The sequence below is a fragment of the Oryx dammah genome, unplaced genomic scaffold (genome assembly GCF_014754425.2).
Source record: "Oryx dammah isolate SB20612 unplaced genomic scaffold, SCBI_Odam_1.1 HiC_scaffold_9, whole genome shotgun sequence".
Classification (NCBI taxonomy): Eukaryota; Metazoa; Chordata; class Mammalia; order Artiodactyla; family Bovidae; genus Oryx; species Oryx dammah.
This window is the reverse complement of record NW_024070193.1, coordinates 1,099,807-1,125,170: the sequence shown is the minus strand read 5'-3', so window position 1 is coordinate 1,125,170 and position 25,364 is coordinate 1,099,807. Positions and strand designations below refer to the sequence as shown.

Below are 25,364 nucleotides of genomic sequence, written 5' to 3'. Positions count from 1 at the left end.
AAGCCTTGGCCCACCTGAATGACGCCTGAGCCAGCAGGGCGTTGCCTCCAGTGTCCCAGAGGCTCAGCTGCCGGGAGTCCTGGCAGTCCTCTCTTCTACTCCATCCCGCCTGGTAACCTTAGGACGTGGGACAGTGGGAAAACCAACTGCAGGACCGCCAGAAAGGAGGCCCCAGCCCTGAGAGAGGCGGCAGAGCGCCGCTCAGTGATGGGCCCACCCAGGCGCCAGCCCACCGGAGCCGCAGCAGCCTGGCTCCCGCGGGCGGAGCCCAGGTCCCAGCAGAGGGAGTGTGGGTGACGCTCACAGGAAAGGTGCGCAGGGGAGCGCTGAGCTCACGGGGGCTCCGTCTGTGCTGAATCGGGAGAGGTGACGGCCGTGGGACTGGCCTCGTCCCCAGGGCGCAGCCCCAGCTCTCCGTGCAGAGTCGGAGCCGCAGCGCCCGCAGCCTTGGCAGCCCTGTCGCTTCTGGGCCTTCCAAGCCATCCTCTCCCGCTGTGCTGGCTGAGCCCTAAGTGGCGATTCCAGGACACAAAGCCGGCTGTGCGCTGCGGGGCCCAGCCATCTGCTCTGCTCACCCTGACCCCAGACAGTCTCGCTGGGGCATAGGTCTCTCACTGGGTCAGCGTATGGCCACGGCTGGGGACCTGGAGTGCCCAGGGCTGCACTGACATCCGGGGGACTCTGCCAGACCGTCTCCTCCAGAGCACTCTCTCAGATGGGGTACTGAGTCATTTGATCCCATCACTCAAGGTAGGGCGGACAGTTACTACTGATGTTCTTAAAGAGCGGGTGCTGAGATGTAGACTGGTTAGCTTGCTCGGGTTCACATGGCCCATCTGTGGCAGGACTGGGACTGGGATCCAGGCTGTCTCATCCTGAAGCCCCTTTCCTGATGTCTCTGCCACCAGCCTCCTCCCCGTGAGAAATGTCCCATCTGGGAGGCAGTCTGTGGCAGTTGGCCAGCAGGCCGCTCCTTTCGGAGCTCAGAGGGCCTCTCCTGGACCCTCTGCAGCAGCCCCTCGCCTGCCTGTGCCCTGTCTGGCCTGGCCCTGCGTGTCTTGTTGACCAGCGCCCAGGAGGCCCGTGATGTGTAGAGCCAGAGCTCTCCCTGCGTGACGGCATGGATCAGACCCCAGGTGGTTGTAGTTGGCGGCAGCAGCTGAGTGGGAGGTGGGGTCCACGGCGAGAGGCCTTGTCCCTCACATAAGAGGCTCTGGCTCTTGGATGAATGCAGTGGAAGCTAGGCTCTCACTGACTAGGAGCAGAAGCAAAAGCAGAGGAGAAGCCAGTCCCTTCCTCGCCCCACTCTTGTGGCTGGGGCGGCGCCCTGCACCCTGCGGCGCTTCGTGGCTGTGTGGTGTCCTCCGTGGGCCTCCGCCTCTACTCACAGGACAAGCGCTCCCTCCTCTTGGGGCCGCTGGGAGGCCCCGGGGAGAGCGCGGGAGCTCAGGGAGGAGTGGCTGCTGCTCACAGGCTCCTCACAGCAGCTTTCAGTGACCAGGGCTCCAGGCTGGCATCGCAAGATCAGCCAGCCAGCCTCTGTGGCTTCCTTTCCACCCGGAGCACGCTGCCCTACCCCCTGTATGTGCGTGCTGTCCCAGGATCCGCAGGCTCAGCGGGGGGCCTCTTCTCGGGCTTTCTCTTGGGCGGGGAGATGACAGGCCAGCTCCAGGACAAGCCTGGCTTTGCGTGTGCCGTTTAGGGGACAGTCTCGGCGTTTCTCCTGGAGCTCAGGTGGGTTTTTTAAAAACAAAGTGATGTAACTTGTGCCACCAGCGCCGACACCCTCATAAACTATCCCCTGCAGGTTATTAAATGATTAAAGATCTAATTTATGAACTGTCGCTGGTGAGTCGTCTGGAGCAGGAGCTCCTGGCGTTGCTGTGACCTGCTCCAGGGAGAGTGAGAGCACAGCGTCCCCAACACCCTCCGGTGCCGGCTGCTCGGGCTGGGCTCTCCCCACCAGGCTCCAGGACCCCGTGTCCACGTCTCCCTAGAGTTCCCCGAGGCCCCGGGGACTTCCTTGTGGCAGACCCAGCTATTGGCGAGAAGCTCTTTTTACTCGAAAGTGCAGAGCTGCCCTGCTCTGACGGGCATGACTGGAGGGGTGTCCTTGGCGGGAGCCTTCCGCCCCTGCTTTCCCCGCCGTCCGCGTGTCCGTCTGGTGACTCCTCTGCTCAGCTGCACTTCCTGCAGCGCCCAGATGGGCCCCTCACACACATAGATGCTTGTGACTGAGGTCACACTTGGCAGCCCCTGGCTGAACCGCCGTTTGTTGTGGCCAGTGCAGCGTTTGTGAAATGTTTAGGTGGACAGCATTTTAGCGCTCAGGACATTTCATACAAAAGTCTGAGTTGAGAACTTCCTGCCAGAACCTGGCCCTTGGCCCTGGCGGCAGCGCTTACTGCAGAGGGCTGCCTTCCCATCCACCTTGCCCCTGCCCGCTCGCCACTCAGGTCTGCGGGACCTGCTTCCGAGCAGGGCCTTCCCTGCTGACAGCTCCTGACCCTCTGGCCCCTCCACCCTGGCGACGCTTTAGCCTGGGCTCAGTCTCCCCCACTCCCGTGGCTGTGTCCCAGGCGCGAGTTTATGGCTTCAATTTAAACGAGGCCTTCCTGATATCTTATTTACGAAGCTGCCAGGGTGAAAAATTCCTGTGTTATACGAGGCTTGACGTCCCCGAGTTATCTCAGCTACACAACACACAGCATCATTCCCCCGCTGCCCCTTATCACTCGGCACCGCCACGTGGCCGGCCCCACCCAGCCTGCCGGCCGCCAGCCCCTGGGCTCTGCAGGGCATGCGTGCCAGCCTCTTCTTGACAGATGTGATATCACCCAGTGATGTTATGAGGGCTGCTGAATCTTTAAAAGTAACTTTTTAAATGTATTTAACCATCATTTGTCAGGCAGAGAAAGGGTGTCTCTCCTTGCCGATGTGCTTACAGGTGGCGGTGCCCGCCCTGGGGAGGGAGGTTGGCTGCCCTGAGGGAGCCCCCGAGGGGCAGGGCGAGGAGGCACCAGCTGCCTCCTTGTGGGCTGGTGGCTGCTTCCCTGAGGAGTGGGAGGCCCGCAGTGCCCGCGGGTGGCTCTGCCCCACCCGCCCGGTTGGGCCTCTATGCTCTCAGGAGGTGGGACGAGAATGCTGAGGTTGGCCACTGTTGATCACAGTTTTTCTCCCAAAGATCATTAAGATCCGAGCCCAGACAGAAGGGATCAACATCAGTGAGGAGGCGCTGAACCACCTGGGGGAGATCGGAACCAAGACCACTCTGAGGTGAGCTGGCTGCTGGGCCCCGACTGGATGGGGGTCCTGGCCCGGCTAAGGGCCAAAACGGCCCACTGGCCGTGTTGGGAAAGCTGAGCGGCAGGCAAGTCCTCCGTCCCGAGATGGGCCCCCTGCCCGGCGGCCCTTGGGGTGCAGGAGGGGGACAGCACGGGGCGGGGGCGCGGGGCAGGCGGCCCCCTCCAGCCGCGGCGCTTCTGCCTGGTGGTGGGAGCAGCGCCAACAGGCGGCTGTCCTGACTGCTCCCAGCGGCCAGAGGCCCCTCAGCGTCCTGATTCCTTCCTGGGAGTCACGGCTTCTCAGTGCTCAGCCCGGCCTGGCTCCCTTGGCGTCAGCTCCTCGCTTCTCAGGGGGATGCAGGGCTGCGAGCTGGCTGGGTGGCACGGTGCGTGCAGAAGCGCTGGACGTGCTCACCTCTGGATGGCGCCTGTGCTCTCGTGCACGTGATCCTTTCCCCGCCGTGTGCCCCGCCCCGTCTGGACCCTGGCACTGGCTCCCACCACCATGTGCCCCCAGGTTGCGGGCCCTTCCCATAGAGAGGGCACCTCCTGCTGGAGCGCTTCAGGCGGTGACAGTCAGGCCTTGGGGCTCACGGCGTTTGGTGACTTCTGGCTCCTCTGGTTGGGTGGTGGGTCCAGCTCTCTGAGAAGTGACCGGTGTCCTTGTCTGCTGCGTGTGCAGCAGCTGGCACAGGCTCCCGGGGCTCATCAGCGCTCCTGCTGGCATCGGCAAGGGCTGCTGCCCGTGGCCCCGACTCACCCCCGCCCTGGCCGCTCTAGGTACGCGGTGCAGCTGCTGACCCCAGCCAACCTGCTGGCGAAGATAAACGGGAAGGATGGCATCGAGAAGGAGCACGTGGAGGAGATCAGCGAGCTCTTCTACGACGCCAAGTCCTCGGCCAAGATCCTGGCCGACCAGCAGGACAAGTACATGAAGTGAGGCGGCCAAGGGCCTCTGCGCGGGCACAGCGGTCAGCCAGGCCCCGGGCCGGCCGTGGACAGGAGGCTCCAGGCACGCTGGGTCCTGTCCCCGTCCGGCAGACAGCAGCGCTGTGGGGTTGGCATGGAAATGTTCCCTTTAAGTTCCTGTGGCTCCTCCCACGGCTGCTTTGAAGGAGCTCTGCCGCTGGTGTGTTTTCTAATAAACCCTGATAGGTTATTTTGGTGACATGACTCCCTTAATTTTTAAAAAGGGACCTTTGTGCTTTGGAGCAGCTGGAGAGGTGGAGAGCTGTGAAGACGGCCCAGCGGTCCCTGGCCGCCAGCCCCTCGCTGCCGCGCGCGCGAGTCGTGTGCGCTGAGCCTGCGGCGCACACCCGGGGCTCTGTGCCCATGTCCTCGGCGGTCAGCTGTCCGCTGTCCACCCCAGGAGCCGCCCAGCACCATGTCTCACCTGTGGCCTCCCCGTCTCTGATGGCCTGGACCATTGTGGGCGCTGCCGGTCAGGCGCTCTGTTGTGGAGCCCTTAGTGGGGCTGGTTTGGTGTTTTTCTCATGATGAAACTGGGATTAAGGGTCACTAGGAGAGGAGCACTGGCCGTTTCAGTCCTGTCGGCTGTGCCCGCTGGCGGGGCTCCTGGCTGTTGTGCTGGCCTGGGCCCCCTGGCCCGGGTGTGCCTTCCTCACCGTCCTCCTTGGAAGGCGTGTCTAAGCCCAGCCCTCCCAGGGGGCGGCACCTTCACTTCACCTCCTGGAGGCTGAGTGTCTTTGCCCCGGAGGTCGTCTGCTCTCTTGTGTCAAGATGAACTTCTGGGCTTTTCACTTTATTCTCTAATTTCTTTGGCTGGATCTTGGTTCCAGCATGGAGTTCCCCACCCAGGGCTTGAACGTGGCCCCTGTGTTGGGAGCCCTGAGACTTAGCCACTGGACCACCAGGGAAGCCCCTGGGTTTTTATCATATGCTTCGGGGTTATAACCCAGTACGACGTTATTTTGTTGCTCAAGTTGTTCAGCTTTGACCACCAGGATCCCTCTCAGTGGGGCCCTGTGTCCCTGAGCCATGCCCCCGCCATTGGGACGCCGTCTTTTGTCAGGCCCTGGGAGGGAGGGCCCGCGGAGCGTGGGCAGACGCCGCCTGGGTGTCCTTGCCGGGAGGAGGAGCATGGCGCGCTCTGCCGGGCCGGCCCTTGTCCCCGCGCCCGCTGCTCACCAGAGGCAGCGCTCGGCACAGGAGTAGCACCTCACAGGCAGGGTCTCCGGGCGCTCTTGTGTGTGTGAGAGGGACCTGCCAAGACCGGAATCTTGAGCACCGCTGTAAGTCGGCCTGCACGCACCCCCATCACCGGAGCCTGAGCGGGAATCCAGGCAGGCGGGCGGAGTGCTGGGGTCCTCGAACCCCCGCTGCCGGCATGGGTCTTGTGTGGGCCTTGCTGCTCCCCAGCATGGGGGTCCTGAGGCGGGGGGTGTGAGGGACGTGGGCACAGGGTGCGTGGTGGGGTGCTTCCCGAGGCCAGGGCCAGGCGCTCTGGCCTCAGCTGGCTTCTCTCCCCCCGCATCCGTGCCCATGTCTCTGGTCTCCCAGCTTAAGCTGTGCTGGGCCCATGGAAGCGTGACCTGAAGATGACACAACAGCTCACCGTGCTGTGGGGCCCCGCGCCTCCCGCGCGCTCGCAGCAGCCCCCAGACTGGCCGGGGGGCTCCCCAGCCCAGCTAGCGACGGCTCCTCACTGTGCCGCGCTGTCAGGGGGTGGGCCCTCGAGCCCTGGGGAGGGTGGGCGCGTGTTCACTGCCCCTGTTCACACTGGGGTTGGGGGCCGTGCTCCTCACTGTGCCGCGCTGTCACGGGGTGGGCCCTCGAGCCCTGGGGAGGGTGGGCGCGTGTTCACTGCCCCTGTTCACACTCCCCTGTTCACTCTCCTGGCCTTGGTGGTGCTCAGAGAGATGGTCTGCTTGTCCGTCAGCACTCAGAGTGAGGGGGACGGGTCTGGACAGGTAGGAAGGCCAGGTTATTTTAATTTCCCTCCTATTTTTCCCAGCAAAGCTTGTGATTATTACATTAATCTTCCAGGCGAAGTTTTTACGACCAATCGCTCGCCGACTATGAGAAGTTTCTCCATCCATTACCAAGAGGGAAACAGACCCTGGTGGGGAGGAAAAGATTTGTTACATCTTATCTGGCTGACACACAATCTAGCAACAATTACAGCAGCCCCATTTTTTGCACGATTTCAGCTCTAACGTGAAGAACTGTTGTGATATTAACGGGAGGCAGGGAGGGGGCTATTCATAGGAAGTGGCTGCTCTTCCAGACTCTGGTCCCAGGCCGTCCTGGGTGCCTCCCAGAAAGCCAGCTGGGTGAGCTGCCTGTGTCCCAGCTCCCTGCTCCTGTGCTGACGGCCAGGAGTGCACGTGAGGGCCCAGGGCCTACGGGCTCTTGAAAGGGAGGCCCCTGCGCCCATTTCCTCAGCCCATGTCTTTTCACCACCATACCTCTTAGGCTACACCCCCAAGATTGGTTCTTAGAGGATATTGGTTTTTAGAACTAAACAGATGATGGTGACGTCTTGGCTAGCAGACCTTTCTCAACCGTCTTTCTAATAAAATGGAGCGCCACAGTGGTGGGGGTGCATTCCCTGTTGACCCCCCTCCCCCGCCCCCGTCTCAGACCCCAGCAGGCGTTGCCCCGGAGAGCATCAGACTCGGGTGCCCCCCAGCGTCTGCACCAGCCTGAGCAGCGCCTGCTCTGGAGGGTTCCGGCAGAGGTGGCAGGTGGGCGGGGGGCCCAGCAGGCAGGGGCGCAGCTTGGGTTGTCTTTGACCCTTGGCCTTGATCCCTCTGATTCTTGAGCCTTGGTTTCCTCCTGTGAAGATGGGTTGGTGTGCAGACTTGGGGGGTCTGGTGTGGCTGCATCAGGCACTCCATTTACTGAGACGGAGTGAAGAGTCCTGACCCCTGTCCCTCTTGGAGGAAGAGGAGGCCACACTGGGAAGGCTGGAGGTCCCCTGCAGCTGGACCCGTCCGTCAGGCCCACAGGCTGGAGAAGGGAGAGGGCCGGCAGGGGTCTGGGCCTTTTCCTCAATGTCCACTACTTCCAGGAAGGGTGTGCCGGCCCTCGCTGCCCCCGGGGCCCCTCTTCGATGAGGTGCAGGCAGGGCTGGGCAACCGGGATGGGGGCGCTGGTTTCCTGCTTTGTCCCAGCCTAGCCCTGCCCTTTGGCGTCTGGAAACAGGCCCGCTGAGAGTAGAACGGGGTCCACTCATCCAGTCCTTGTCCTGTCTCCGTTTCCTGGGGACAGCAGGCCCCGGAGAAGGGGTGCCGGGGCGGCCGCAGGGCTGGCTGTCGCCGGCTGGCCCCGTCACCCTGGCCGTCACTCGCGACAGGCGCGGTGATTAATGGCCAGGCCGGGCCGCCCGGGCCGCCGTCAGCGCGCGTCTGCGGCGATGGATGCGCTGTCAGGCGCCGGGCCCGCGCTGACCCCAGCCCGGCCGGCGCGATCAATGGGCGGCGCGCGCGGCGGCTGGGCCGGCGCGATAAGATGCGCCGCTGGGCGCCCGCCGGCCGCCCGCTCGACATCGCCGTCGCCGTGTGATTAATGGGGACGCGGCGGTGCGGGGGACGCACGCGCGCGCACGGGGCCGGCGGTCCCAGGACACGCGTGCGCCGCCCTGCGCGAGGGCTGGGCGCGGGGACCGCCGTTCGGCCTCCGCCTGCGGGCCGCCAGCCTCTCCCCACGGCCCGGCGTCCGGAAACCTGGGGTCTGGCCCGATCGCCCGCATTCTGCCCTGGCCCCGTGCGCGAGGGCCCCCCGGTGCCGCGGGGCGGCGAGGAGGCCTTCCCCGAGGAGGTGACGCGGGCGAGCAGCAGCCGGGCTCGCAGCAGGCCCGCCTACCCGTTTCCGGAGCCTCTGCGAGGCCACAGCGCCCCCGCGCGGCGCCCGCGCACAGCGCCGCCGCCCTGCCCCGCCGCGGCCGGGGTGGCCAAACCCGGCTGGCGGGTCGGGCCGTCCTGCCCCACGATGGAGGGCAAGCCCATGGAGGGGCAGGGCAGGAGCGTGCGTCCAAATGCCCAAGGGGCAAAGAGTATCAGGGAACCTTACTGAACCCGGCTTTAATTTAAAAAATCTCCCTTGCCTCCTGCCGTCAGCCACCCTCTGCTTTCTAGCATTTTTATTAGGGAGGTTTTTCACCTCCACTCCTTTGCACTTTTTTCATTTTTATCCATGTTCACATATATACCGCTCAGGGCGGTGCGATGCCCACCCTCCGTGCCCCGGGTCTATTTCGGGGCAAGGGAGTTGGGGGGCACAGCCCAAGGGACCCCATGGGACTGTCTGCAACCGGGCACCAGCAGGTGTTGAGGTCAGTGCAGAGCCTCCTGCTGACCCTTGGACAGGAACACATGCCCACTCATTTCCCCTGCACGAGCTCCCTGAGGACTCAGCCTGGTGCGGAGCGAGCCCAGTGAAGGCCTTCAGGAGAGCAGGCCAGGGAGGGTGTGGGGCAGGCAGGGGTGGAGGGCAGCAGTGGGCCTGGGGCAGGGCAGCTGGACAAGCCCCAGGAGGCTCCCACGTGGAGAGGTGGTGGCCTTCCCCAGGCCCCTCTCCTTGCCCCGCAGAGGCCTCCGGCAGAGGCACCTGCAGCTTCCCGGGGCGTTTCTTCCCCGGTGGGGTGGGAAGAGCCCACCCTCCAGTAAAGGCCTCTAGTGGGGAGGGAGGGCAGGGGGCTCCAGGGCTGTTCCGCCACAGGCAGAGCCTAACTGCCAGGCGGGGAGGGCTGCCGCGCTCCGCCGGCGCCGAGCTCCTCTGACAGAGCTCCTGGGGGCCGTGACGGGGCGCCCCGCCTCTCATGCTTCAGTGCCGGCTTCTGCAGGCCAGGCCCGAGCACCCGTCCCTCCCAGGCTTCCAGGGCCCAACCTGCCTTGCTGGCACACCCCCTCAGAGATGCTTCCCGGATGAGACGAGTGCCAGGGCTCCATGTGGGCCGCACAGGAGGAAGGCCCTGTCCACATGTCGCTGGGGGCCCCCGAGGGGGTGGACGTGGAGGGCCTGGGGGGGGGGCCTTGTCTGGATGAGAACAACAGCTCACAACACGGGCTCACATCACTGTGGAAACGCCTCCCGTTCAGCTCGATGGAAACTGCTGGAAACTCTTCTGGGACAGCACATCCCAGGGAGCAGCCATCCGCCTGCCACCGCTGCCTCCAGTGCTGGGGGTCCAGGGCAGAGTGGAGACCGCCGAGGTGACAGTCTGTCAGCCACCAGGTGGGGAAGGACTCGCACCACAGCCAAGGCCTGGACTTGGGAGTCCTGGAAGCTGCAGTCGGCCCACCGCCTGTTCCTGGAGGGGCTGGAGTGGCCCGCACGCGCGCGGCACCGGACACCTGGGCAACGAAGCTTTCCAGGTTCCCATGGGGGAGCCCTGGGCACCCCATGCACAACTAGGACTCACACCTCACACCAGCCCTGTGCCCTGAGGCAGCCAAGGCCACGCCTTCCTCACCGGCTTCGGCAACAGGACTGAAAACCAGGAGACCACCACCAGGCAGCTTGTAAAAAGTTGGCTTTATTTGTCTTATTCACCTTATCTCAGTTATGCCGCTTGGGCGTCCACAGTGACAGTCCCCTAGAAGTCGGGGTCAGCCCGCCTCCAAAACCAGTGACTGCGGGTCAGGTGCCCGAGCTGTGCATGGTCAGAGGCTGCAGCTGGGCTGCGGGCATCAGATCTCCCCGTGGGACTGGGTCGGACAAGGCCGCATGTGGTGTGGTGGGTGCCCTGGCCGAGGGGGGATGGGCTAGGGCCCATCCTGGCTCTGCTGTCCACTCGCCAGGTGGTGCTGGGCAAGTCCCCTCGTCCCTCGGTTGGTCTGTTCCTGGGCAGCACAGCCAGTGAGTCTCGGAGCCCCTTGGACTCGGATGGGCGCCAAACTTGCCGCCTCTACTGGCTCTGTGCCCGCTGCTGGTGGGGTCTGGTCTCCAAGGGGCAGTACGCACCCAGGGGGCTCCCTCCAGGGAGCACCCCTCAGGCTGCAGTACCTAACTGCTGGTCCCCAAGAGGGGTTTCCCTAAAGGCCTTTGAGAAGGTGGTAATTCCTAAGATCTAGGTCACCTATTATTGCAAACGGAATTTGTCTCAGACATAATTGTCTTTTTATATCAAACATGGGCGAAACTTCACAAAAAACCAATGTCTGACCCTGATGTCACCGTGGATCTGCTGGGCGGTTCTGGTGACAGTGGAGATCAGAGGCATCCCGTCATTTACTTCACTTGTGTTTGGTCCTAAGTACAGTAAAAATGCTCTAAAAAAATACAAATGGGAAGTCTTCAGCCTAGAAGGTAGTGTGTGGGGCCGGCCACAGCTCTTCCACTCTTGAGGGGCGGGTGGCGGGGACGCAGCACGGAGAGCGAGTTCAGGGATGGCCAGGGCAGCTGGACCGCCGGCAGCCCAGGGTCCTCCGCACAGCGGACTGAGCTCAGCCCGGGGCGGCTGCAGAGTTGTGGCTCATAGCCCGGCCCCGCCGCTGAGGACCCCAGGTCAGCCAAGAGAAGGACGCACAGATGGGCCAGAAGGGTCTTCTGGAAATTCCTCTCTCTAGTTTAGAAGAAACTGTGTCCTAAACAGCTAATTTCAAAAGGGAAAATGACTGTCTTCCGGAGAAACCGTTTTAAGCCAGATATTCCGGCCGGACTGTGACGGGCAAGCCGCCGTCAGGCACCAGAAAAGCCTATTGCCGGGGGCCCACCCTCCTGCCCTGAGACAGAGACGTTTCAACATTTGTGCTTCTAACCAATGAGACGCTCCCTTCGAGCGGGGCAGCTGAGACTGCTGCGGTCGCCAGCGACACTGAGAAGGTGCAAAGGCTAACGCAGGAGTGGCGTGGACACCGGGGCCGCTGGCAGCCCAGCCCCGCCTCTGGCAGTCAGCTGACCAAGACCCCATTTCTACAGCTCCACCGCCAACGCCAGAGTGAAAAGCAGAATTTTAAACTGGAAAATTTCTAGCACTTTACAAAGTGGAATGAAAAGAATATGAAACTCAAACACACGACTGAACCGAAGTCCTTGAGCCTCAGCAGCGCCTGAGAGGAGCTCCTGCAGCGCGGCTCCCCCGCCCCCTCTCGGCCGTGGGGGGGCACGCCACCTCTGCCGGGTCTGGGAGCCACAGCTCAGAACAGCAGGGCCCCCATGCTGCCGACCTCGCTCTGCTCCTTCACGAAGATCTCGAAGTACTGGTAGATGATGGTGACCGCCAGCAGGATCCCTGTTCCAGACCCGATGGCGCCCAAGAAGTCAGCCAGAACCGAGAGGGCCCCGATGCACAGCCCGCCGAAGGCCGCTGCTGTGGGGATGTACCTGGGGAGGGCCGCGCGTCAGCCACAGGCCGCCCGGAGTCCTCGGGCCTGACCCAGGCTGTGGGAGCAACTGGGCAGCAGCCCGCTTCCCTCTGCCTGAGGACCCCGCCCCCCTCAGGGTCACTGCACGACCCCGTCGGGTTTCGTCTGCTCAGGCCGCCTAACGGTCTAGACCAGGCCTTGCTGCCTAGTAAGTCTGCAGACAAGTCACTGGCAGCTACTGAAATAGGACCAGTCCAAACCGAGACGCTGGAAACGTCACAAAAGCTTTTGAAGACAGGAACATAGAACGTCTCCTCCTGACTTTTCGTTGTATTTCTTCTGAACAGCACTATAAATCTAAAATTCTTAAAGTAATGAACGAAACGGCCCACCCCCTCTGTTCAGTTCAGTTCGGTCAGTTCAGTCGCTCAGTCGTGTCCGACTCTCGGCAACCCCATGGATCGCAGCACGAAATGACCCGGCATCTGCCACACTGACTTCCTGTGGTTGAGGCAGGCGAGCTGTGGTCCCCGAGACGGCCCTGGCCCTGACTACAGACCCCGACCCTGGAATCAGCTCTACAGGAAGCCAGTCACGCTCGTGCGCTCGTTCACGTGCCGAGGGAGAGTGAGCTGAAATAAGGTGGCTTAAGGGACTAAGGCGCTCACTATGGCCCACGCTGCTGCCCACGGAGCAGCCCCACCGCGAGGGGAGAGGCCTGCAGACCGCCGCAGCCTCCTCACCCTCCCGCCTGAGCGCAGCCCCCTCGCCCTGCCCGGCGGTCGCGGCCTCCGGCACGGGCCTTCCACACACTGGCCCCTCTCGGTCAGCACCCTCACCGCAGCGTCCACCACAAGCCCTGGTCTCCCCGCCCGGGCTGCCCCTCCGCGGGGAGGGGCTTGAGGCACTGAGCTGACCCCCCGGCTCCCGGCAGCCTGAAGACCGGGGGCCCCGTCAGCCTCAGCGTCGGCACTCACCGGTTGAGCTCGTGGACCATGGACGTCTCTCGGTGGCCCCTCATCACCATCTGCTGCTCCTTCAGCTGCTTTGCAACCTGTGTGACGCCCACCCGGGAGGACAATGTGAGTCCAAGCCCAGGCAGACCCTCAGCTCGCCACGAGACGCAGGCACCCCAGCACCCGCACGCGCTGTGAAGCCGCCGCCCAGGAGGCGGAATGGAAAGCCTGGTTCACCCTGCCTGCTGCTTCCCAGACGAGCACGGGTTCATCCACCCGGGGTCCGGCCACGGTCGCTAACGCTTTGGAACCGGCCCTAGCAAGGACTAACTGCTGTGCGTGTTCAGAGGCCCATCCCAGGAGGAGGGCCAAGCCAAGCCCCCTCACTGCAGCCGCAGGTGAGGACGCTGTGCTGCGTCACCACCTCCCAGAGACTACAACTGCTACTCACGTCCTTCGCGGAGGAGCCCGAGACCTCGATCCACGTCTTGGAGAAGAAGGCACAGGAGCCCAGCATGAACACAATGTACACCACGGCGTGGACGGGGTCTTCCAAGACAGAGCCGAACGACTCGGGCGGGGACAGGTAGTAGCAGAGGCCCCCCACGGGGTAGGCCCGCGCCGGCCCGCCGGAGGAGGTGTCCTGGGGGGATTTCAGGGAGTGGTGAGCGCTGCTCGTCAGCCCACCTCAGCACAGAAACAGTTCCGAGCAGGGGCCCTCGGGGCAGCCGTCCCACCCCAAGGAAACGTCACTGAACCTGTGCCAGGCACAACCGGAAAGCACCCCAGGGTCAACGGCACTGGCCGGGAGCGCGGCCCCGCAGGAGCCCTCACGCCCGGCGTCCGGCCCCGCACGGGCTCCTGGGGCTGCCGCACTTACCGACCAGGTGCCCAGCAGGCTGACCAGCAGGTTGCCACTGAAGCGGGCGGAGAGCATCTGAGAGATGACGTACAGGTTGGAGACGAGGGCGGACTGCAGGATGATGGGGATGTTGGACGTGTAGAAGAGCTTGATGGGGTAGGTGTTGTACTGGCCCCGGTAACGCGCCGACTTGATGGGCAGGTCGACGCGGAAGCCCTGAGGAGCCGAGCGGAGGCGAGGTTCTCACCGCGCGCTCGAGCCTCGCGCAGCGCTCAGACCCGGGCCTCCACGGCCCCTCCCCGCCCCACACTCAGGAGCAGATGGACAGCAGGGTCCAGAAAAGCTGCTTAAAATGCACCCACGCACAGCAGTGTTTCTGCCAGAAAACAAAGTCCACCGCGTTACAGGTGCACCGACGTGGACACAGGAAGTGCTGTCAGTGGGCAGCCAGCGCCCTCCCTGCTCCACGGCGGCCGCGGACGAGCCCCGCGCCCGCACGGCCCTCCCTGGATGCTCTCACTCACTGCAGAGAAGCTAAGCTTCTCTACTCTTCTGTGAACACAACCTGTCCCTCTGAAACCCTTCAAAAATGAAAAAGGCTTCGTGTTTTTTTTTTAAAAACACAATCTCCCAGTGCCTAGAACGGAGTTCAGAATATTTAAAATAAAACCTCAACAATCAAACCCCAAGACCCTGAGGAGCCAGCTTGAGGAGCCACCTTGTCATTAACCACATCAACTAATGAAGCAGCCGTGCCCAGCCCTCAGCACCTGTGTGTCAGGACAGAGCGGCTGACCGACTACAGCAGAGCAACACGCAGCCGAGTCTCCTGTCCAGAAGTCGTGCAGACTCACAGCACAAGAGTGGACAGCTCTCGTGAGGACAGGAACCTGCCTCTACAGCCACCTGCAAACCTGGGTGAGCGGCAGCAAGGGCTTAGACTGCACTGACTCTCACTTCTCTTGAATTACGACCATGAAGCCTCAGCTCTGCCTCAGCTTGTTAGTCCAGGCAGGTTCCCGTTAAGTCCACGGAGCGCCTCCCGTCAGATGCCAGCTGCTCGTTTCACTGCGGGGGTGTGGGCATGGGAAAGGCAGAGCCTCCTGCCTCCCCAGGGCTGGCTCTGAACCCACCTGGAAGTAGATGACCACCGCGAAGACAAAGATGGTGGCGATGAGGTTCATGAGGTTGGGGAGGTTCTGGCGGTAGAAGGCCTCCCGCAGGGCTCGGACCTTGTCAGTGCGGGTGGCCAGCAGGTGAAACAGCGCGATGATGGCGCCCTCAAACTCCATTCCTGTTACGGGTGAAGGCAGAGGGAGGAGCTCAGGGCGGCCCTGCGCAGCCTGGAGGCCGGAAGCGAGAACGGGGTCGGCTCCGGGGCACACGGCGCTGCTCTGGGAACCACAGCAGGGCCTCTCAGCCCTCGGTTCTCTTCTGCAGACCCCCCCGCAGAGGGGGCTGGTCTTCTGTTTGAATTAACTGATCTCACTTCGGCGGCGTGAGAGTCAAGGGCCATCAGGCGTGAGCGGCACCAGGCTTCCCTGGAGGCTCTGCCAGCAAAGAGTCAGCCTGCAACGCGGGAGACAGGGGTTCCAGCCCTGGGTCGAGACAGTGCCATCCAGAAGTGGCAGCCTGCTCCAGGATTCTTGCCTGGTGAATCCCATGGGCAGAGGAGCCTGGCGGGCTACAGTCCATGGGGTTGCAAAGAGGCAGACATGACTGAGTGACTAACGCTTTCAACGTCTGAACGGCTGTGTCTGTGGAGCTCTGGTTTAAGGGTTCCTGCCTGAGGGGCTCAGAGCTGCCCACCCCACGTCCCTGGGGGCTCCCTGGCAGCACAGCACCCAGCTGTGGTCAAGCTGTCCAGACAAGGCAGGCTCAGGTGCTCTGCTCCTCACCCCAAAGCCAAGCCAGGGGGACGACGCGTGTGTCCACTCACGGCTGATTGCTGTTGGCACTCACGCCCCGCCATGAGAGCGTCCGCGGGGGCAGGCCAGCAGCAGAGCCAGGAAGAGGGCCAGGGAGCAGAGCACGCCCACCAGCGGCTCAAGGGAAAGAGCAGGAGCGGCCGCCACTGGTGTGGGGACCTACTTCAGTCTAACGACAAGACTGTGTGGATTCTGGAGGCCGGGGTTGTCTCCGGCACTGACTTGAAAGAAAACAGTCAAATGTGCGCAAACGTTTGCTTCTCCTGGGCCTCTCCTGAGTGAATAACGCATTTGGTGATGAAAAACCTTTCCTGGTAAGTCACACTTCCCTGAATGTTCAGAACTTTTTCTTGAACGCACCCTCTGCAACCTCACATTCACCGTGCACCTGCTGTGGGCCTAGGTCCCGTAAGCGCCTGTTATTTGTCATTTAATCCTGGCAGCCAACGGTGCGGCCAAGATCTGAGCTCAGCTTGCGAGCGCCCACATCCCTGCCTCTTTTACAAAGCTGCCCCTTGCAGAGGCTGGAAGCAACTGGGTGTCCACCGGGAAAGCCCTGCTGGGAGCTGCCCGCCTGTGCAGTGACGGCCAGGCTGTGCTAAGCGAGGCGGGGCTGGCTGTCCCGGAGGGGCCAGCGTTTGCAACATGCTCTCCAGGAGAAATATGCGACGGACACATCAGTGTCAGCAGAAACCCGTGTCTTCAGAACCTTTACAGATACACGCACAGGACAGTCAGAAGCGATGCACCTAGGACCGACGTTCTTCCCTGAAACGGGGGCACGCGTGCTGTTCACCGAACCCCGCCCACGGGCGCCTCTCCCCTGAAACGGGGGCGCGCGGGTGCTGTTCACCGAACCCCGCCCACGGGCGCCTCTCCCCTGAAACGGGGGCACGCGTGCTGTTCACCGAATCCCGCCCACGGGCGCCTCTCCCCTGAAATGGGGGCACGTGTGCTGTTCACCGAATCCCGCCCACGGGCGCCTCTCCCCTGAAATGGGGGCGCGCGGGTGCTGTTCACCGAATCCCGCCCACGGGCGCCTCTCCCCTGAAATGGGGGCGCGCGGGTGCTGTTCACCAAACCCCACCCACGGAGCGCCTCTCCCCTGAACGGGGGCACACGTGCTGTTCACCGAATCCCGCCCACGGGCGCCTCTCCCCTGAAACGGGGGCGCACGTGCTGTTCACCGAACCCACCCGCGGGCGCCGGGGCCTCACCTCGGCCAGTGTTGACAGTGGTGGGGCTGAACGCCTTCCACACGATGGTCTCGCAGATGTTCGTGGCGATGAACAGGGAGATCCCAGAGCCCAAGCCGTACCCCTTTTGCAGCAGTTCGTCCAGAAGCAGAACAATCAGGCCAGCCACAAAGAGCTGTCGGTATTAAGAAATAAAAAAGTACAGAAACCTAAAGAGACTGCGTGAGCGCTCCCCACAGCCTGGTTCTGCCCTTCCTTGGAGCTGGCTTCTCCATGGGAACCCCTGAAGGCAGAGGGCACACCCGCCGCTGGGGGCTCCTCTGTGAACTCAGAAGGGAACAGAGGGCCCTGGCCTCTTCTCAGGAAGCTTCTCTCAGCCTGCCTCAGCTCTGATGTCTGGCGGGGGAGGGCGTGAGGGAGCCTCGGCCGCGGTGCCGGCCCAGCACTACCTGTATGGTGATGAGCAGGCAGACTCCGGCGCCCATCTCGGACGGGTCCCCGTACATCCCCGTCATCACGTACACGATGGACTGCCCGATGGTGATGGTCATGCCGAACACTGTGGACAAGAGGAGAGCTGCGTGCCCGGGGCCAGCACGCCGTCCTGGAGGACACGGCGATCAGACGCCAGCTCCATGCCAGGAGGACAAAGGTGAGGCCCACAGACCCTGCCCCCAGGGAGCTCGGCCACACCGACAAAGCGAGAGCAACCCTCGGTAACTCAAGCTCCGGACAGAGCTCGTGGGCGCTCTTAGTTCCGCCTCCTCCTCGATGCATCTCCTTTCAGTGACAGGCAGGGGGAAAGGCCTGAAGCATCACCACCCAGCTTCTTAGGACAGACGCGAACGCAACTCAGGGACGTCCCCAACCTGCACGCCACACTGCGGTCATCTGGGGCCCAGGTTCCAGGAGCGCTCGCCCAGGCCACCTGACAGGCTCACGCCTCAGGGCACTGAACACAGGCTCGGCAATCCAGCGAGCCTTCCCCATTCGTATTTAATGCGTTATTTAAGGAAAAACCTATCATGCTGCCAACCTACTCGGCCCGCCCCCCCGCCGCACAGCTCTCCCGGAGCTCTCCGAAAGGAGGCTTTCCTTTTTATGGACAGTCTTGTGTCCTGTATCATTCACTACATTCCACCGGGATGCACAAGGGAATCCACGCAGTTTTGCTGGATTCCGCGGCGCTGCATGGATCTTACAGGATGGGACTGGGATCCAACTCCAGCGTTCCGGCTCAGTCTGCCGCCCCCGCCGAAAGATACATATTCTACCCCAAAGTGCCCGTCGTATACAGTCCCCTTTTGACTTTTAATTTAAAAGTGCTCAACAAGACCAAACTCTTAAGGCAGAAAAAAATGTTTTTATAAAGTCTAAGACCAAAGAGAAAACAGCTGATCTATAGTTCTGAAAAATAACGCACATATATATTCTAAAATCCTGGTTTGTGTCTGAAACTGACAAGCGTCAACTAGATTAATCTTTTGTGCTCAGCTCTTTAACCTACTAACTTAAGATCTTAAAACACGCTGGTGTGGAAGGAAACACGGCTGGGCAGGAAAGTGTAATCATTGTTTGCTGATTAATACCTGTCAATCCACAGTCAGGCTTAATCTGGTTACCTGTGATGACCGGTCATTGTGACGAGGGCCGCTTATGATCCGCTGCTGGGAAAATGCCGTTCTCCCCATTTTTACAGGTGAAGAAGCTGGGACACGAGCTGCGTCTAACTGCCCAGAGTCACACAGCTGGCACACGGCAGAGCTAAGCCGAGAGGACCATCACCCCTCTAAAGTGAATCCTCTTAAACTCCCACAAGGAGAAATACCACCCTGCCAGGTACTACCACTGGCTAGGCACTCACTGGGTTTTCACACACAATACTCAAATAAATTCTTACCACGGCTCTGCTTCTAAGTGGGAAGGACAGGACGATGGTGGAGGGCAGCGACGCCCTTCCTCTGCCTGCTCCAGCCCCTCCCAAGTGCCCTCTTGCTAACACAGGCCACGCAGGGCTGGAGGGCCGAGGGGATTACAGCAACGATGCCCCCACTCCTGCCAAAGACAGCCAACCCCGCCCCCCCCAAAACCCCAAGCCAATTGTTGATGACCCAAACTTCGTAGCAAATTCAAATTCTCAACTACAGACATCTGAACATCATTTACAATTCCACTTACACTTCTGGGCTCCGTTGAAGAGGGCTCGGTCTTTTGGGGTGTCGCCAACCTCAATTATCTTGGCGCCAGCCAAGAGCTGCATGATGAGGCCGGAGGTGACAATGGGCGAGATGCCCAGCTCCATCAGCGTGCCTTAGGAAGGGGGACGGAACACAGCTGACGTCAGTGTGGAGAAGCAAGACGCTGGTAAGAAAATGGCCGCACACAGCTGGACTGTGCCCCAGCAGAAGCCCCACGCACTTCAGTCTGCCCTCAACATTCAAGTCGGAGAGCAGCCCCCAAATATCAGCAGTGAGAGGGCAAGCCGATTCATTCAGTTTAGTCTGCCAGGTACCATTCTGTTTAGGTCACGTGGCACTTAAACGGATTGCTACATTTAAACTCACGGAAACAGATTCACGCTGCTTGTACAGAGAAGATAGGTTTGTCTCTTCATCAGTTAACGAAAAAGGGCGACGTGAGAATAATTTCCAGAGTCTGGAGATGAGGGCCATACCACTGTATCTCGTTTCGAGTAAACCTCTATTTCCATTACACTAAAACAAGCTATACTTCCAACTGATCTAGAAGTTAATTTGAACCATATTTTTAAAACGAGTTAATCAAAAGCAGTATCAGCATAAACATTCAGAATCCCCCCTCACCCCAAACAGGTAACGGTTCGGAGTATACCGTACACTGTCTGTGCATTTATTTCTTTGGACACGTACATGTAACCCGTAGATATGGACAAGACACAGTGGAGAAACAAATTACATATTCTAAAGAATGTTATCAAAACAGGAGAGAGACAGACATGTCATCGTTTCAGCTGCTTAAAAGGCACTCAAGTCTTCCCACGTTTTTGGAAGCCCCTACCACGTAGACTTATCTTCTCGTTACAGGTTTTGTACCGCATACAAAGCGGTTCTGAATAGGGTGACGTGCTTGGTGCTGAACCCAGGGCTCACTAGGGCTGTTTTTAGCACAGCATTCGAACACTCTCTAACACTCTGGACTCCATCTAAAGCCAAGCCCGTCAGGTAGCTGCAGGCGGCCAGCCGAGCCCGCGCAGCGTGGGGTGCAGGGGTCAGCCTACCTCTGTTGGAGGCAAGGATCACTCTCATCCAGTAGAAAGGGTCAGCTGAGTCTGAAGACATGATTCCAAACAGGGGTATCTGGAGGCAAGCAAAGAGGAGCCAGGCATGTGCTTCCGGCCCCCACAGCCCGCCCGGGCCCCGGACAGCAGCCCCAGGCCCGGCTTACCTGGCAGCACACGAGGAAGATGAAGAGGGTGATGGCAGTCCAGAGCACCTTCTCCTTGAACTGGATCTGCGGGGGGCAGAGCGGGCCAGGACAGCAGGTCACCTTCAGAGCAGAGCGAGCCCAGCCGGCGAGGCGCCGCCACGAACAGAGCGACAGGGTGGGTCTGCCCAGGCGCCCCGCTCGGCTCACAGGAGAGCCACCGCGGACGCGCCCCGCCACGCGCCAGACGCGAGTGTGCGTGCGTGTGTGCTCAGCCGTATCCAGCTGTGTGGCCCCATGGAATGTGGCCCGCCAGGCTCCTCTGGCCACAGAATCTCCCAGCCAAGAACACTGGAGCAGGGGGCCATTTCCTCCTCCAGGGAATCGTCTCGACAGGGGGATCGAACCCACGTCTCCTGTGTTGCAGGCGGATTCTCTGCCACCGAGCCGCCGGGGAAGCCTTTCTGTATATAAGGCACAGGTGCAAAAAGACCTGCACACACGCCGCCTCATCTAATCTTCGCACATAACGTCATCCTTGCTTTTACAAGAAAACTGAGTCTTAGGAAAATGGACTTCCCCGGTGGCTCAGACGGTAAGGCGTCTGCCTCCAATGCGGGAGACCCGGGTTCCGTCCCTGGGTCGGGAAGATCTCCTGGAGAAGGGAATGGCAACCCACTCCAGCACTCTTGCCTGGAAAACCCCATGGATGGAGGAGCCTGATAGACTACACCCCGCGGGGTCGCAAAGCGACTTCACTTGCGGACCCCACAGCTGTCATGGATTTGAGTACAAAGCCTGCACTCTTAATGGTCAACAATGAACAGTGCAGGATCTGACCCACAATCAAAGAATGCCGCAACAGAAAGAGACGCCTACGCCAGACCCGCCCTTACGCGCAGGGGCATCACTTCTCACTTGAAAGGGTTTTGTAATGGACGGAATCTTGCTATGCTAGAGTCAGCTAACCTGCAACCTGTGTTTCTTTGTGTATTCTCCAGCACTCTCCATGAACTAAGGGTAAAACGGTGTAATATACACCGGAGGAGTACGGAGAACTGCATACTCAACCGACTCACCAACTACTGGTAGCGTCTGTTTAGCTAGAGTTTTCACATCTCCTCCGGTGTGTAAGTAGGATAGGTGACTATTCAGAATCATTTTACAGGTGACTGAGAAGCATCTGGGGAAGCTGAGACACCCTGCCCAAGCCCCTTCTACTCTGAAACCTAAGTGTCTTCACAGCACCTGCAGGCCACACAGCAAGAATGCACGGCTTTACAGGCCTAGAAAACACAGGAGCTGTTCTGGGGACCAAGAATCTTAACACAGAAACGCCTGGTGAGTGAAGGTAGTAAGTGAGCAAAACCGTGTTCTTTAAAGACACCTTTTAAGCTTTGTTCTGAGGGAGCACGGAGCCAGAGTCACAGCTCTGCGGTCAGCTCAGGGCTACAGCGCCTCCGCGCTGCCCACCGTGGACAGGGCTCAGCAGGACAACCGCAGCATGGTGGGGAGAGCGGACACTGAGACACCCCACTTGCAGCTGGGGGGCGTCCACAGAACTCCTCCTCTTGAGAACGCTCCCTGCACCCCTTCCCACCCGGAAATCAGGAGGCAGCCAAGGAAAGCAACACCCTGTCAGGCTGACCGGTCATATACCAGCTAGAAACGATTCTTTACGGGGAGAGACAGTGGACAAGTTTTACTGGACTCCTCATTCCTAAATAACCAAGTCTCCTCTCCTGGAAGCAGCCAAATTCAGCAGCAAAACATCAAAAAACTGTTTGTCCCAGTTTTGCCTCCCCTACCTCTGGAGTTCACTCTCTTGGCAGAATCCTCTCAACCTCTACCCTACCCCAAAGCAATTTTCTAATCTGTCTGGCTCCCTGCCCACCCTTTTTGTTCTATCAATACCGAACACCCTCCCACCACTGGTCTTCTCTGCCTTAGCAGACTCCATACTCCTTATGCCATTAGAATTCCTTTCCTTTCCTTCAAAGACACTTCTATTCTTCCTTCAAGTCTGCCATCAGACACAGTGTCTTCCAGAGCTAATCCCTTCTGGAGCCACTGCCGTACCCTGCACAATGTCTACGGCTCTCCCACCTCACTCAGCTCCACACAAGGCCAACGTCACACATGAAGAGGCTGTGTGAGGGTGGATCCCAGGAGCCTGCCTCCAGAGCCAGGCCCTGTCTACTGTGCTGGGGACACGCACGCACACACGCACAACTTTGCATATCAGCCCCTCAAAGCCAGCACATCCGTGGAGGAGACGCGAAGAAGGTGAGGACAGAAACATATTCCTACTAATTCTCCGTAAGAACCTGATGAAGCTGTTCTTCCTTGGTTAACGGCTTCGCTTGCACTGGCAACTCTCACTGTTTGGGCCTGAAGCTGTGCACGTGCAAAAATTCTTGATAAAGAGTCAACAGAGCTCTACACTTCTATCTTCCCATGTTTTAATGAACCTGCCGTAAAGACACGGGTCACAACATGCCCTCACTCTCAGTTCAGTGAGGGCACACGGAAAAGGCACAGACTCAGTGACACAGTAAAATCACTGCTCTCAGTTCCTCGCAGCAGCTGAACATAAGCGCATCTCCAGGAAAGAGGACAGCCGGCGACCCGCTCCCTGCAGCGGGCGGAGGGAGAGGAGCTCGAACCCGAGGCTGAGGCTCTCGAGGCCTTTCACTCAGGCCAGGGTCCTCGTCGGGGCAGCGCAACCCCCCGGTTCGGGCCACCCGACGAACGTCCAGAGTACGCTGCAACCGAAGCCCGGCGCGGCCCGGGGGAAAGCACGCCGCCCGGACCAGACTCGGGGGACGGGGCGTCCACTCGGCGCGCCGGGGCCGCTTCTCCGCCCTCCCCGAGCCTTGCTCCAACTCACCTTCCGCTCCGGCTTCTGGATTTCGGGCAGGATGACACAGAAGGGCTTGATGACTTCCAGAAACTTGACTTTGGGGGGAGAGACAAGAGGAGAGTCAGGGCTGGGGGGCCCCGCGCCGCCCCGGGCAGCAGGGGCGAGGGGCCGGGCGGGCTTCCCTGCCAGGGGAGCGGGGTCGCGCCCGCGCCCGTGTGGCCCCGGGGGACTCACTCCCCATGGCGGCGGCTGCTCGGCTCCAGGTCGCAATCCAGCTCCGCCGCGCTCCGAGTGCCGCTCCGCTGCCGCCGGGCCTGCTCCGGAGCGCCGCGCCTCGCCGAGAGACACGTCAGTGCTAGCGCCGCGGCGGCCGCTTCCGCTTCCGCTTCCGCTTCCTGCCACGCGCCGCGCCCGCGCGCATCGCCCGCGCCGAGACCACAATTCCCGGCGTGCAGCGCGGCCGCGCGGCCTGTCGGGAGTGAGGCCGGAGGGGCGGGGCGAGGCGCGGAGCCCGCCGAGAACGGGGCGTGCGCCTGCGCAGTTGGACGCGCGTGCCGGGACCCGGAAGACGCTCCCCGCGCCGGCGTGTCGCCCCACGCTTCAGGGCGGCGGTGGGTGGTTTCGTGGGGCTAGACCAGGAGCTCCTGAGTGCAGGCCTGTGCTGGGGCGTCTGGGTGCCTGGCGCCCGGCAAGTGCGCGGCGGCGGGACGACGGGCATCCTTTTGTGGGCTCCCCGAGCAAACTCGCGGCCGCTTGGGGCGCGGGCCCCGCCGACTGTGGGGAGTTGGGGGAGGCCAGGGCCCCTCTCGGAGGAGGCGCCCCGGAGGAGGCGCCGTTGCGACTGCGGCAGACGCTGCGCCTGCCCGAGGTCTCCGGGGAGAGGAGGCCTGCTTGGCGGAGGGCTGTGTTGGGGGGAGCGATAAGGTTTAAGGCCCTTGGGCCGTTGGGCGGGGCGAGGGGTGCTGGACGCGGAGTTTGGGGTTTACGTCCGAGCAGCTGTGATCGCCGGTGGCCCGCGAGAGGTAATCTGAGGAAGGAGACTCCGTGCCGTCAGCGTCTGGAGCAGGCTGGCGCTGCTGCCTGGGGTAGGCTGGCGCTGCTGCCTGGGGTTAGGGGAGGTTCCCGGAGCGCAGCCTGGAGCTGGGACGGATGGACTAGGAGAGCCGGGGTGGCGAGGTGTTCTGCAGTATTAGCTTCAGTTCAGCTCAGTCGCTCAGGCGTGTCCGACTCTTGGCGACCCCATGAATCGCAGCACGCCAGGCCTCCCTGTCCATCACCATCTCCCGGAGTTCACCCAGACTCACGTCCATCGAGTCTGTGATGCCATCTAGCCATCTCATCCTCTGTCGTCCCCTTCTCCTCCTGCCCCCAATCCCTCCCAGCATCAGAGTCTTTTCCAGTGAGTCAACTCTTCGCATGAGGTGGCCAAAGTACTGGAGTTTCAGCTTCAGCATCATTCCTTCCAAAGAAATCCCAGGGCTGATCGCCTTCAGAATGGACTGGTTGCATCTCCTTGCAGTGTTAGTTTAGGGGTTGCTGTTTCTCTTTTCCCTTCCCTCCCATTTCTAGCAGGTAGCCAGGATTTGTAAATCTTTCCCTCAGGGTTTTTTCTAAGACGGGAAGTCCTTTTCTGGAAACCTAACCCGTGGCTGGAAAATGCAAATGCCAGCAGAAGGTGGGCAGGGATTTCAGTGAAGTGACCAGGTGCAGTAGCACTTGCTATGCATCCCCCAGAGACAAACGTTCAGTGCGACCCTCCTCCGCCTGCTGCTGAGCGCAGCCCCATCTTCCCGTGCAGGACCCCTTTGTAATAACTGCTGCAGTTTTGTGTCAGGCCCTGGACGCAGTTCAGCAGGTAGCTCAGAGCTGGTATTTAGCACATATGACCCTTCACCATCCTGATGGTGAGACTGTTGAAACGCTTTATGGTAAAAATTATCAAAGTAATTGTACTGTTGCTGTTCAGCTGCTTATTCAATGCTTTGTGACCACATGGACTGCAGCACACCAGGCTTCCATGTCCTTCACCATTTCCCAGACTATGCGCAAACTCCCATCCGTGGAGTCAGTGATGCCATCCAGCCATCTCATCCTCTGCCATCCCCTTCTCCTCTTCCTTCAGTATTTCCCAGCATCAGGGTCTTTTCAAATGAGTCGGCTCTTTGCATCAGGTGGCCAAAGTTCTGGAGCTTCAGCATCAGTCCTTCCAATGAATATTTAGGGTTGATTTCCTTTAGGATTGACTGGTTTGATCGCCTTGCTGTCCAAAGGACTCTCAAGAGTCTTTTCCAACACCACAGCTCAAAAGCATCAGTTTTTCGGCGCTCAGCCTTCTTTATGGTCCAACTCTCACATCCATACATGACGACTGGAAAAACCATATCTGTGACTATACGGACCTTTGTCAGCAAAGTAATGTCTCTGCTTTTTAATACTTCGTCTAGGTTTGTCATAGCTTTTCTTCCAAGGAGCAAGCGTCTTTTAATTTCATGGCTGCAGTAACTGTCTGCAGTGATTTTGGAGCCCAAGAAAACAAAAGTCTGTCACTGTTTCCATTGTTTCCCTGTCTATTTGCTGTGAAGTGATGTGGCTGGATGCCATGA

The 25,364-nt window shown here is 60.7% G+C and overlaps 2 protein-coding genes across 2 annotated transcripts in view; one reads left to right on the top strand and one right to left on the bottom strand.

Annotated features, from left to right (window-relative positions):
• The window catches only part of RUVBL1 (RuvB like AAA ATPase 1), a 30,611-nt gene extending 26,159 nt beyond the window's left edge, over positions 1–4,452 (top strand). The window contains exons 10-11 of the mRNA XM_040246647.1: positions 3,185–3,276; positions 4,065–4,452. Coding sequence (XP_040102581.1) covers positions 3,185–3,276; positions 4,065–4,224 — 252 coding nt within the window. The 3' untranslated portion in view covers positions 4,225–4,452. The remainder of the gene's footprint in view (positions 1–3,184; positions 3,277–4,064) is intronic.
• A 6,035-nt stretch (positions 4,453–10,487) lies between these two features.
• Positions 10,488–23,145, bottom strand: SEC61A1 (SEC61 translocon subunit alpha 1). Its single transcript, XM_040246643.1, has 12 exons — positions 22,996–23,145; positions 22,789–22,856; positions 19,920–19,985; positions 19,753–19,831; positions 18,675–18,806; positions 16,946–17,055; positions 16,518–16,671; positions 14,506–14,666; positions 13,391–13,588; positions 12,962–13,153; positions 12,532–12,608; positions 10,488–11,573 (listed from the first exon to the last, which is right to left on the bottom strand). Exons 1-12 carry the CDS (start codon positions 23,000–23,002, stop codon positions 11,387–11,389), a joined length of 1,431 nt encoding a protein of 476 aa, XP_040102577.1. The 5' UTR covers positions 23,003–23,145; the 3' UTR covers positions 10,488–11,386.
• Positions 23,146–25,364: the final 2,219 nt, after the last annotated feature.

Excerpts from the sequence above, each read along its gene's own strand:
- SEC61A1 (XM_040246643.1), bottom strand. Across the intron at positions 19,832-19,919 it reads TCTTCCTCGTGTGCTGCCAG|ATACCCCTGTTTGGAATCAT; the intron begins GTAAGCCGGGCC and ends GCTTGCCTCCAG. Across the intron at positions 13,589-14,505 it reads CGGTGGTCATCTACTTCCAG|GGCTTCCGCGTCGACCTGCC; the intron begins GTGGGTTCAGAG and ends TCGGCTCCTCAG.